General features: G+C 41.5%; 1 protein-coding gene across 3 annotated transcripts in view; it reads left to right on the top strand.

Moving 5' to 3' along the window:
- Rnf130 (ring finger protein 130) overlaps positions 1-13,557 on the top strand; it is a 104,380-nt gene that overhangs the window by 81,440 nt on the left and 9,383 nt on the right. For 2 of the 3 annotated variants that reach the window (XM_034505627.2, XM_034505624.2), the window contains one exon: positions 2,988-3,194. The exons of the other annotated variant lie outside the window; for it this stretch is intronic. In XM_034505627.2, the coding sequence (XP_034361518.1) occupies positions 2,988-2,992 (5 nt within the window). In that variant the 3' untranslated portion in view covers positions 2,993-3,194. Of the gene's footprint in view, positions 1-2,987; positions 3,195-13,557 lie in introns of those variants that run through there. 3 annotated transcript variants of the gene reach the window in all.

The following is a 13,557-nucleotide window of genomic DNA, read 5'->3' as shown; positions in this document are numbered from 1 at the left end:
CACACACACACACACACAAACACACACACACTTCTGCACAGAAAATAAGTAAATCAAGTTAAATATTTTAAAGAATTCAACTATAAGTAACAACCAGTACAAATAAATAGTGATGCTCTGGGCACTTGTATAGAATTACAAGACACTTTAATGGTCCTTAACTCAGAATCTTCCCAGATGCACAGTCTATACATCAGATACTTTAGAGAATGCTAAATAGGAGCCCAAGTGCCTGGGCCATATGCTTCATTCGCATCCATGAACTTAAGTCATGGGTCTTCATAGCCATGTCTTAGTCAACCCTTCTCCCATTAGCAGTTGTTGATTTGCAATTGTTCATTTGACTGTTACTTCTTTGCCTTCAAAATCATCCTAAAGGACAGTATTCATAGTTCCATTTAGAGAGAAAATTGAGTGAGTGTGTGTGGGCATGTGCACATGTGTGTATACACACCTGAGGGTACATAAGAAGATAGTCACCAAAATATTGGTGGTGAGTATCTTAGGTTCTATGTTTAGGATAATATTTTCCTCTCCATTGTGAGCTTCTGTAACTTGGGGCTTTGGTTTTGCAAGCATGAGTTACTTGGTTTTTTTTTTTTTTTAAGACCATTTATGGTGAGAGAGTAAGATCAGTCAATCTGCTAATGTCTTTCTAACAGGTTGGTTGAAATTCCTAAATGATTTTATTCTAGATAAAAGGTTTTTTTTTTTTTTAAAACAATTTTACAGTTCATCATTTGTGGATTTTTTTTTTTTAAATACACCTACTCATTTTGCCTTTATCTACTAATAAATTTACAGCCAAGATGTAGAGTGCATCAAAACAGTCAGCTCATTAGGCTTCTGACTGAGAAGAACATGGACAGATGGGCAGAGTGTTGATAGATAAAAGACTGAAAACGGAGTCATTAGATGCCTTATGGGTGCTTTGCTTAGAAAGGAGGGAAGAGGAGGTGAGAGTGTCTCAGGGGGTTTCCCAGGGACTGGGAGAGAAGAGAGGAGTCGCTGTGGATCAGTGCGCTCATACTGCACAGCTAGGACAGAGGAGGCCGGCAGGTAGGAGGGATTTAATGGAAGAAAGTGACTTTGTGTTAGGCAGAGGTGTCCATATGAACAACTGGTAAGCTAATGAGTTTGCCAGTTGTTGCCTGGCTATAGTCCAGGGCTATGAAGGCAGGGCACCCTTTGAGTCACATGCTGCTGGGCAGGATCAGAGCCCACGTGATAAGGATTGGGTTTGCTTTCTTGTTCCCTCTTTCAAGACTTGAATTTTAAAAGCAAAGTTACCAGACGTCTTTTTTGCCATCTCCCAGAGTGAAAGCTGTTTTACTCTGTGACCTAGTAGTGCTCCCTCATACCCGACTAAAACAAAAGTTCACAAAAGTGCCTCTCACTGCCTGCTACCTCCTGTGACATAAACTGTCTTGCCGTTTATTTCCCTGTCAATGCAAGCTCTACACTGACTTCAGGAGCAGTTTGAGAAACACTTGTCAAGAATTTTAGATGTCTACTTTTTTAGTCAGATACTCTTGGTCAGACTAACATCCATCTTTGTTTTTTTAATGTTACCATGAATACCTTTCTTGTGAACACAAAGACTTAATGTTACTTTCTGAGGTATATGCTGGGGAGTAAGTCTTCTTCCTTCTTGTCGTATTGATCCACAGAGGAGGACAGTGAGGCTCAGAGGGATTGAGTGGGATCCAGTCCTGTGCCTCTGATCCCAACTACTTTCTTTACACTGTTTGGCCCTGACTGCTCCAAAGAACACTGAGGAATTCAGTTGTGACCAGAGAAGAAAGTGTAGTTTCTGAGAAGATGGTTCAGAAGAAGAGTCCTAAGCAAAGCAATAGTTACCTTTGGTCTTTGGCAGTGGCCATTTTCCTTTTTCCTAGAGCACCTAATGTTATGGTGTTCCTAAAAAGCCCTTCTGTATCATTATATCAGTTTTTATGAGGAGATACTACAAGGAAGATGTGCTACCTTCAGTGGGGCCTATGATAAATGAGCAGAGGCACTTATGTAAAGTGACCGTTGTTCACATCAGAGCCTTTTCCAGAAAACGTTGGCTAGCTCTCTTACTCATTTAAGCCGTGTCCCAGTGCTCGCTAGACACCAGCCTCATGGAAGCAGGGATGAGCTTAGAGACCTGGTCTTCTTTGTGGGAGTTAGAAGTGAAGAAAGGAGCAAGGGAGTGAGCACTGTGCACTGAGGGGCATACCAAGAGTGTTGCTGCTTTTGCACTGAGGAGCCTCGCTGAAGAGAGGGCCACAGAGTGAGGGGAAGCGGAGCGAGCGGGTTCAGGAGTGTGTGCTCTGATGCCTCCACTGGAGCTGGTAGCACCGGGAAGGTCAAAGGCTGTTTTGTTCATGGTGGCTGTTTCTTTGAAGGTACATATGGCCAAAGGCCCAGTGGTTTGAAGCTTGGATCCTCTGCACAGAGGAAAAGATCAGATTTGGGACAGTGGAAATGAACCAGAAGCTAGAGAGTGTCAGAGACTGAAAAGGACAAACAGGATCCTGGGGCACCAGGAATCTTCCTAAAGGACTGCAGACACTTTTCAGCTCCTGTTATAGAGAAGGCACTAAGATCACATTCCACGCACTCAAAATCTGAGCAAGTCCTGAAATAACACCGCACATCCCTGAAGTCTGCTCTTCAGCTCTTCCAAATAAGCCATAGTCATCCAGGGTGATAAGAGGAGCATGCTCAACAAAGGCAGCCACAAACCCAGCTTGGATAATGCTATCCCTGTGCGATAAACAAGGCACTGTTAGCTCATCTTTTTCCTGTGTTCACTCTGGGAATATTAAAGCACTTGAAAGAACAAGCTATCAGTGAGAAACTGCTGGTCTTAGACAAACACCAAGGCTGGGGACAGTCCCAGGCCATCCTGCAGTTAGGGTCACATCTCTGTGGTTTTAGAATGTTGACAACCTCCCTTTAACTAATTAATGACCTCTGTTTTCCCTTTTATTCCATAGGGTAGAATGGTTTTGAAGAAGGAAAACACTGCTTTCTGACTGATTGCCTTGAAGGAAAAAAAAGAACCTATTTTTGTGCATCATTTACCAATCATGCCACACAAGCGTTTATTTTTAGTACATTTTATTTTTTCATAAAATTGCTAATGCCAAAGCTTTGTATTAAAATAAATAAATAATAAAATAAAAGTACCGTGTTGCTAAGTATCCTTCGCCAGTGTGTGTTTCCAAGGCTGATTTTGATACCACATGTAGAACGTGCTCATGATTCCGTAAGAGGGTAGGGACAGTATGGCTGCTGGGCTTTCCCATGGACTCCTGCTGCCTGACTGGTATGGCAGAGCAGGGACATCCTGTGTGTCACTGCTCCCTCAGTGCCCAGTGGATTTACTGTTTTATTTTCAGGGATGCTTAGTCACCTGGTAACCTGTCCTTCCTTTGTCCGTGGTTCTGTGCCTTCACTAGGACATTAGCTTCACACCCAGAACTTCCAGGTGTTGCTCCTCATCGTATCTCCCGTACCTGGGAGTGTGCTTTACATGTAGTAAGTGCTCAATAAATTGATTGTGGGATGAAGGAATGAGTCGTCAGGACTTGCAAGCCAAGATACTCCTTTTACTTAGTGTGTATATTGCATATTTTTAAAAAGTGAACACAAAAGAATTAGCCAAGAGCCATTTTAACATGTGTAAATGAAATATTTTTGCCTTACTGAAGAAACCATTGAGCTATTTTGTCATATTGCATGCTTAAAGGATGATCGACATTTGTAAACTAGTCAGTTCTCGGCCTTTTACATTAAGGTCTCTGAACTGTCATATTTCTGTGGGTCTTTACAGTCAACACAACTCTCACAGGTCCCTTCCAAAACAGTTTGTCACCCCACAAGGAAACCTCATAACCCACTAACAGAATTTCCCACACGTGTCAGCCCTGGGAACTATCAAACTGCATGTCTCTGTACCCATTCTGAGTTCTTCATGTGAATACAGTCTTACAGTGTGCAGCCTTTTACGTCTTGGGTCTCAGTGTGCTCAAGGGTCACCTGTGTTGAATCATGCCAATACTTCATTCCTAGAGAAATATGACTTATTTTTTGTATGCTATTTTTGCAAGTTTGCTGAATTTAACTAATCTTTTCTTTACTATTCTTTAGGATTTTCTATGTACACAATCATGTCATGTGAATTATAGGGTCTTTTATGTCTCTTTTATAGTCTGTTTTACTTTCTTGCTTGTTCATCCTTAGGTAGACAGTGACTATAAAGAATGTGAACCGACTTTCATGTTTTGTTACAATCTTGGTAGTGGAAGGGTGATTTCAGTTTGTAGTGTTGAGTGGGAAGTTAGTATAGGATTTTCTTACTCTCCAAGGCCGATGGTAATTCTTCAGATGCTGAGAACCTGTGTGGTCCAGGTTCCTCTTCCTAGAAAGTTTCACATTTCTCTAGTGTTCTCACAACTAGATGTGTGCTCCTACACTTGTTGGGGCTCACATTCTCTCATGGCTCTGATTGTCCTGGCACTGTAAATGTGACCAGGTTGAACTCACACCTGCCTCTGCCTCCAAATGATGGACTACAGATGTGCAACACAGATGACACCTGACTTGTTTCCCTCTGTTAAAGTGAAAGATTAGGTTATTGATCTGAGGTCTTTGGGGGAGTTTTTGGTATTTTGGGTTTTTTGTTGTTGTTTTATCTGGAAACAGTCTGTATGTGCCAGGCTAGCCTGGAACGTATGAGCTCAGTGACCCTGACACTCAGTGTCCTGAGTAGGCAGGATTATGCATGCTTGGCTTCTTTTTAAAGTATAAGTGCTTGTAGCCAAAAGTCTCCCTCCAAGTCCTATTTCTCCTAACCATATTTATTTCTATTTACTAATTTCTTCTTTCCCCTGTGATTTCTTCAACACACTGATTATTTAGCAGTTATATTTTTTAAACTACATATTTATAGATTTTCCCAATCTGTTACAAATTTACTTTAAATTCTTCCAGATATGTTGGTTGCTTGGTTGGTTGCTTGCTTGGTTGGTTGCTTGGTTGGTTGCTTGCTTTCTTTCTTGGGTGGTTGGTTGGGTGGGTGGTTGGTTGGGTGGTTGGGTGGTTGGTTGGGTGGTTGGAATAGGTGGAGAGCTTTTGTGATTTTTACACTGCTTAATATACCAAAGCCTCTTTACTAGCACATATCATCCGTCACAGAGGGTGCTCAGTGTGCACCTGGGAGGATTCTGCTGCTACTAGGTGCAGTGCTGTGTGGGTGTCTGTTGTGTCTATTGATTAATACTTCTCTTCTGTCTGTTCTGCTCATCGTAGACTGTAGGCATTAACTCTTCACCTACTGTTGTTAAATCGTCTGCTTCTCCCTGTGGTCCTGTTAGGTTTTACCCGTGCACACTGGGTTCTTCTGTTACATTTGTACACACTGAGCTTCACTGGTTAAAAGGCCCCCTTGGTGGCACAGCCATCAGCTGACATTATTCTCCAACAGATGAGTTTGTGGAGTTGACATTTCCCTTAGTACAGTTTGGTGAATTAGTAGTACAGTCCCTGCCACCTCATCTTATTCCAGCGGAATCACAATAATTCTCCCTCTGCAGTTTCTTCTCATTTGTCATCAGCTGTTTTCTCTGAAAACAGTCATCAGAAGATGGAGGAACTCAAACGGCACTGTTGCTGTGTCTGCTAGTTCAGTGTATTTCTCTCCTCTCTCCACAGATTCTAAGTCTGTAGCATCACATACTGCTTCTCTAAAAATAAGCACTGTTAAATAATTCTGCAAGAACTAAAAGATAAAAGGGAGTAAATTTATAGGTGAAGACTGGAAATGTAGGTCATCAGTAACTGAGATAAGAATGTGGTTTTTATATCTTTGATATTTAACTGAGGTCAGGTTTTCATGTTTTAATCGTGATCTTAGTAACCAATAAAGTAGTGGTGTGTGTGTGTGTGTGTGTGTGTGTATGTGTTGTACATTATAAAGTATGTTTTTTGTTTTTTGGGCCCAATACAGAATTAGCATCAAAATGAAATTGTTTATTTTTTTAGTATACATGATATGCATAGAGTTAATATATAAAATTGAATACTTTTTTTGCCTAGTACTTTAAAACTTAGAATGTGACTGTATTTACACTGAGGTGGGTATTTCAGCTCTAAATCCTTGGGGAAGTTTTTGTAATGGGTAAAGCATACATTGCTTTTATTTTAGTTTTTGTTTTTTAACCAAAAAATAAATGTTTTTAAGAATATTCTGTGTCAGGGGAGCCCTGGCACCAGTGGACCCAGAGTTGGTAAAGAGGAACTTGCAGAGTCTCCTGGTCCCATGTCGGGCTGAAGGCAACCGCAGCCACTAAGCCTGGGAAAGGATGCCTCATTTCCCTTTGGCCAGCAATGTTCTAGCTTTAGACTTTTTAAATAGCAGAGAAAAGATTCCAAAGTGTCCTTAACTTTTTTCTTTCCAGTTGTTTGGTTTTACTGTAGAAAATTCCTTATCCAGAGCTTAAGAACTGGATTTCATAGCAGCAGACAACTCAAAAAGTGAACCTGTGACTGTCTACTCACTCTACTTACTCTTGAGTATCAATGTGCCATAGCTCAGCTTTGGTCGGGGACTCTCTCTCCGACACAAGCAACACAAGCCTGTGGCATTAGGTTTCTGTCCAGGCAGGCGTAAGCTTTGGACACAGTAAACTGAATCTGCACCGTCTCTCCTGAGTGTTTTACCTGTGAACCAGCGTCTACTTTATGTTGATTTGATCTGCATTAGAATGTATAGCAGACAAGCATGAGGCCCTTACCTGACTCCCTGAGCTTCCTGCAGCTTCAGTCTCCTCACCAACGAGGAATGGTTACTGTAGCAGCATATAAGGCTTAGACAATTTGAAAAATTGTGTTAGTGAAGGTGCCTGGCTCAGTAGTTTCTGCATTTCCTTCCTTTATTTAAAAAAAAAAAAAAAAAAAAAAAAGCTGATCCTGCAAAGCCCTTCCTGGTATTGAAAAGGGGAGAGGCTTGTCAGGCGTACTCAGCCTAAGAAAGGCTCTGGGCCACTAAGGTCTTACAGCTCATCTTCATTTTCCTTCCTGTTCACAAAGTGAACACTGGGTAGGCCAAGCTGTGTTTACCACAAAAGAACAAAAGGTCCCTCTTTCGGGGAGATAGGCATAGGCAATGCTTAGAAAGGCTTGCTCTCACCTCCCACTGCTTTGTGTGAGGAAAACTCTCTATGGAGATCTTAGCCGTGCTGCTTTCCACCCAAGCCTAAGACACAGTGACAAAACAGCCTTCTGACTTAGGATCATGAATGTCTATCACCTGACCAGGAGGAGGGCCTCCACCAGTATCCAAGCCTTTGTAAAGTGAGAATCAGAGCAGATTTTGAACATTATTTAGTTTTTAAGAGAAGACTCAAGACAATAGATTTGTAAACCACTGTTAAATTTTAGAACACAGGTTTCCATAGTGAAGGGTTTGAGGGCTGTTTTTGTTGTTTGGAGACGAGACCTCTGCTAGTTCAAGTTAGCCTCACCTTTGACATGTAGACAAGGGTGAGCTTGGCTTCCCAAACTTCTCGTCCCCCTTCTCCCAGTGATGGTGTGCAAACCCAGGGATCCGTGCATGCTCATTCAGCACTTATCAACTGACTAGACTCCCAGCCTTCCCAAACTAATGTCTACATCTTTGTCAAATCTGAGTTATTTAGTGGGCTTATTGGATACCACTGAACATAAGACTGTCTGCCTTCACTTTGTGGGTTTTTTTTTTTTTTTTTTTTTTTTCCCGTTTCATCAAAAGACATGGTAACAACCTTGGATCTGCTTCATCTAAAGACCCTGGAAAGCTGTTGAAATGCAATTAAATTGTGATTGTCACTAGGTCACTAGACTTGCTAGTGTAGAAGCAGTTATGACTTAGGCTGAGTTAGGCAAAGTGGAGTAGGCAACCAGCATTTGGGAAGCTGAGGCAGGAGGATCCCAGCTACATAGTTGAGACCTCATAAAAAACAAAAAACCTTTACACATAGGGGAAATAATTACAAAGGGAAATTCAGGAGAAAACAGACAACAGAAAGGGTAATAGTGTATAATTTTAAGTGATTAAAATACTAAAAATGTCTAAAAATACTAAAAACTTGTATGATGCCGCTATTTATGTTACAGATCTGTGACCCTGAGTTCTAGAGAGGCTAGAAGCTAGTGCTCCTGGCATTTCTCTCAAGAACTGAATTCAATGAACTATAGACTGTCATGAATGGAGGACAGATGCACAGCTGAAATAAATCAAGCACAAAGGCATTTCTTTGAAATGATAATGAAATTAATATCATTTTCTGATCAAAGAAGACACCAATACCGATACTAAGAATGAAAACATGTGACTACAGGGTGCACACATCAGAAGCCACAGAGAAACACAGGCGAGAGCAGTGAGGTTCGGAGTTCTAGGGAGGGAAGTGGAGAGCTGTTTGCTGGCGATAGAGCTTCAGACTTGCAAGTTGAAGATGTACCGGAGATTCCCTTCACAGTAAAATACATATATAAAAGTGCTCAAGATGTACCAACATGTTTCTAAATGATGAAGATACCAAACTCTGTTTGCCACAAATTTCTTAAAGTAGCCATGGGGGCTGGAGCAGCAGCTAATAACAAATTGCACTTGCTGTTCATCCAGAGGACTGCATTCAGTTCCCAGCACCCGTGTGTGGTGCCCCACAACTGCCTATAACTCCAACTCCAGGAAATCCAGTGCCCTCTCTGGCTTCTTTAGGCATCTGCACTCAATGTGGCATACACTCATACAGACCCAAACACATTAATAAAAAGTAAAAAAATTTTTAAGTAATGATAAAAATACTAAAATTTTGTCAATAAATTCTGAAGATTTAATGTTGATAAATGTCTTTCCGTTCAAAATTGGTGTAATGAGAAATAGGAAATTAAATTCACCAACATCTAAGTAATACATTGGACCCCTAAGTTTAAGTCACTTCTCAAAGAAAACCCTAAGGTCCAGAGTAGTGGTTCTCACCCACTACTGCTGTAACACCTTACTACAGTTCTTCATTCTGTGACACCCAACCATAAAACTGCTACTTTATAACTGTGACTGTGACTGTTATGAACTATAATGTAAATATCTGTGTTTTCCAATGGCGTTAGGCGACTCCTGTGAAAGGGTCATTTGACTCTCAAAAGAGTCGAGAACCCCAGGTTGAGAATCACTGATATAGGGGCTTCTACTGGAGAATTCTTTGTAACAAGAAAGAGTAGGAAAGAGGGAAACTTACCAAGTATTTCTGTGATCCACATAGCATCAGTACCAGTTAACCACAGTTGAAAGGGAAAGAAAGGGGAGATAGAGGTTATTTTGCAAATACAGATGTGAATATTTGATTTTGTTTTTATTCTCTCTCTCTCTCTCTCTCTCTCTCTCTCTCTCTCTCTCTCTCTCTGTGTGTGTGTGTGTGTGTGTGTGTGTGTGTGTGTGTGTGTGTTTCCTGCATGCCTGGTACCAAGAGGACAGGAGAAGGCATCAGGTGGTCCCCTAGAACTAAAGTTCCAGGTGGTTATGAGCTGCCATATGGGTGGGAAATTAAACCCAGGTCCTCTGAAAGAGTAGCCATTCCAGCTCCAAAGATACAGGGGTTTTAAACAAAATACTAGGGGAAAGAGTTGTGATGACATGCAAGCAGGAAACCTAAGAGTTTGTTGGTGTGTGTCTATATCTGTGCATGTGCACACGTGCGTACATACGTGTGTCGATGTCTGTCTGTACATGTGTTTGTCTGAGTGTGTGTGTGTCAGTGTGTGAGACTGCATGTGTGTCTGAGTGTGTGTCTGTGTGTTTCTTCTGAGACAGGTTCTGTTGTTACCCCAAGCTTGCTTTGAATTTAGGCCACCCCTGTCTTGGCCTCCCAAGTGCTGGGATTACAGCCATGTACTGCGTACCTGGCCCTGGCCTTCTTTGGTTTTGTTTCTTTGAAAATGAGTATGTTTGAACTCATTGATGGGAGCAGGGGGAGTGGAAAGTTGTGTTTTTATCTTAATAATTATAGGAGAAAAAAATCCGCTAAAATTCCAAGCTGTTTCATAAAGAGAATGACCCACAAAGCCATGACTTCCATTCCAAGTGAATGTACTGAATATACAGCAGGATTGAAGGAAAGAAGCAAACAGTGTACATCAGAAAGATGGTAAAGTGTTAGATCTGACACTTCACTGTCACCATAGTGACTGGCCAGTGAAGAGGGTCCCAGGCAAAGTGTCCTCTCTTGCATGAGACTTTTAGTCATTTCTTCCCACCTCTGGCGCTCTTGCATCATGGGATAAACTGTAACTGAGTCTTATGCTTTGTGCTGGACGAGGGGGTGGGGTATGTAGCAGCCCCGCCTCCAGAGCCAGCTTTTCCCTGAGCTTACATAGCACATGGCAATTTACTAAGACAATGTCTGTCACAGATGCCAGATCTTGACTGTAATGCATTTTTAAATGGCCACAAGCATGATGCTGCAATCATGCTCCTTCCCAAGTGTAAGGAAGTACACCTACTGTGAGTCTCCTACCACCCTGTCAGGAGTGTTAGCTACTACAGCAAGGCAAGAAAAAGAGATGAAAGGTGTAAGTAAAAAATAAGAACTAGGGGTTGGGGATTTGTCTCAGGGGTAGAACGCTTGCCTAGCAAGCGCAAGGCCCTGGGTTTGGTCCTCAGCTCTGGAAAAAAGACAAAATAACAAAAAAAAAAAAAAAAAAAAAAAACTAAGGGGGCATGGGATAGGGGTTTTCTAGGGAGGGGAAATGGGGAAAGGGGATGGCATCTGAAATGTAAATAAAATATCCAATAAAAAAAAATAAGAACTAAAACTACCACTGTTCACAGATAACTTAAGGAGAAAATCCTCAGAGCCTACAAACCAGCTCTTAAAATGAATAAGCAAATTTAGCAGAATCAGTCACACATTGTGGTACCAAGCCAGGCCCAGTAGCATGAACCAGCTACACAGGCTGAGGGAGGAGGGCCATCTGACCCAGCAGCCCTGGACCCAGTCAGCAGGCTCCTGTCTTTTTAAAATAATACACCAACAATAAACAGTTAAAAATGAAATTTTCAAAAAGATACTGCTTACAAGAGTATCAAGTAGACAGCCTATGAAGGAATAAATCTGAAAGAGACTCAGGGCTTCTATGCAGAGAGCTACTGTGCACAGCCGAGACATTCAAGGTGATCTAATAGAAGAATTGTCACAAGTTGGATGATGGACAAACTTAGTATTGTCTCATACTAATCTGCAGGTCCCTGAAGGTTTTGTAAGATTCTAGGAGGCAAGTGTGGAGAGGTATAATTTGACAAACTTGCCAAATTCCAGAAGATAAGCAGAGGACTTACAGAGACTGCATAAACCAAGAGCAGTTAAGCCCATGCAGTGTACTGACTCAAGGACAGACCAAGAGCTTCACAGTGTTAACTCCCGAACACTGCATCCAGGGATGCTTTGCAACAAGAGGCAGGAGGGCCTGTGCAGGATGGCGCTATGTCTGCACAGGTGAAAAAGTCAAAATTCCTGCCATACTTGAAAATTTAGGCCCAAATGTAAAAGACTAAATAAACAACAAAGCTTTTGGAAGGTAAAATTGAATATCTTTAAAACTTTGGGGTTTGGCAAAGAAGCAAAGAATTAATCTTAACTTTAACAACAACAAGAAAAAGCACAAACTGAGAGCAGTAGAGATGGCTCAGAGGTTAAGAGCACTGACTGCCCTTCCAGAGGTCCTGAGTTCAATTCCTAGCAACCACATGGTGACTCACAACCATCTGTAATGTGATACACACACACACACACACACACATGCACGCACCAAGCCAGGTGTGGTAGTAAATGGCTTTATATCAGCATTCAGGAAGCAGAGGCAGATAGATAGATCTCTTTAAGTTTGAGGCTAGTATGGTCTACATAGTAAAGTTCCAGAATAGTCCGGTCTAAGTAGAAAGAGCCTGTCTCAAAAAGATAAATGAATAAAACTGTAAAAAAAAAAAAAAAAAAAAAAAAAAAAAAAAAAAAAAAAACCTGACAAACCAGGTGATGTGATAGACAAGTTGATCCATACCACAACTAGAAAATTATCAGAATTTACTATGTTAGGAAAAGATTCCTGAAATATATATTCATCACTAAAGACTCACTGAGAATAAAGACTGCCAGCCAGGGCTAGCAAGGTGTCTCTGTAACCTCAGTGCTCAGAGCTGAGGTGGGAAGGTCCAGGTTCAAGGAAGAGTCTGGACATGGCTTTCCCCAAAGAGAAGAAATAGGCAACCATGCTAGAGAGTCCCAAGAGGGGCTTGCAGGGCACTGGGGCTTGCAGGGCACTGGTAGCATTCAGCTTCTTAGGTCAGGGGTATGCCATCTGTGGGGATTCATAGATTTGTACATTTCTTAATAATATCATGTAGCCAATAACAACAGCATCAAAATCAAGAAAGGGTTCACAAATACTCTTTACTTCCTTGGCAAAAGCAGCCTCATGCCTCTCTCTGAAAAGTGTGTGTGTGTGTGTGTGTGTGTGTGTGTGTGTGTGTGTGTGTGGTGTGGTGTGTTTTCAATGACACCAGTTAACAGATGTAGATTAGTCAACTAAATGTGGGCATTCTTAGTTTCTACTCTCAGGTGCTAAGGTTTGAACCCAGGACCTCAGCATAATAGCCTTGTGCTCTACCACTGAGTCCCGTTCTGACCAGCCGGGGGTGGGGGGTGGGAGGGGGAAGGTCAAATGCTGTCAGCTGACCCTAACCGAAAACATTAGCTCATCCCAGCTTCTGATGGCTTTAGCTCTTCTTGAAGAACAGAAAGCATTTATATTTACCACTTTAAAACATGCTGTACTGCTTAACACTGCTAGATTATACAGGTTGGACTGGAAACCAAGATTCAGTTGTCAGAAAACAACTCATTTTCTGTCTGGGACCTGACTGTAAGAGGGCCACTTTGTACAGTCAGTAAGTATCTTTGAATTTAGTCTAGTTTTTAAAACACAATAATTTTGTAAATTGTTCTATGTGTATGAGTAGTTTGCTTGCATCTATGCCCCTGTACCATGTGCCTGCAGGGCCCAAAGAGGCCAAAAGAGGGCACCAGATCTCCTGAGGCTGGAGGTGCAGGTGGTTGATGAACCGCTATTCTCTTAGTTGCTGAGGCATCTCAGTTATGACACTAGGATGGATGTGTGCATAAAATGGAACTTCAACCGTAATTCCTGCCAATTCAAACATTATAAGATGTTTGATGTCTTTCTCGATGACATCATAGGAGAAGAATCTCAATAACCTTGGAATTGGTGAAGATTTCCTTAATCTGACTCAAAAAGTACAGGCTAAGAAAGGGGGAAAAGTCAATAAATTGGATTTCACCAAAATTTGGAGCTTGTTCTTCAAAATTCATCTTATTAAAATGAAAAGCTTCTCTTGGAAAAGTATTTTCAAAACATCTCTGACAAAGGGCTTGGATCTTAAATGTGTGTGTGTGTGTGTGTGTGTGTGTGTGTGTGTGTGTATACACACACACATATATATAATATGTA

Source organism: Arvicanthis niloticus, chromosome 6 (assembly GCF_011762505.2).
Source record: "Arvicanthis niloticus isolate mArvNil1 chromosome 6, mArvNil1.pat.X, whole genome shotgun sequence".
NCBI lineage: Eukaryota > Metazoa > Chordata > Mammalia > Rodentia > Muridae > Arvicanthis > Arvicanthis niloticus.
The sequence above is the reverse complement of the archived record's forward strand: the minus strand, read 5'-3'. Positions and strand labels throughout refer to the sequence as shown.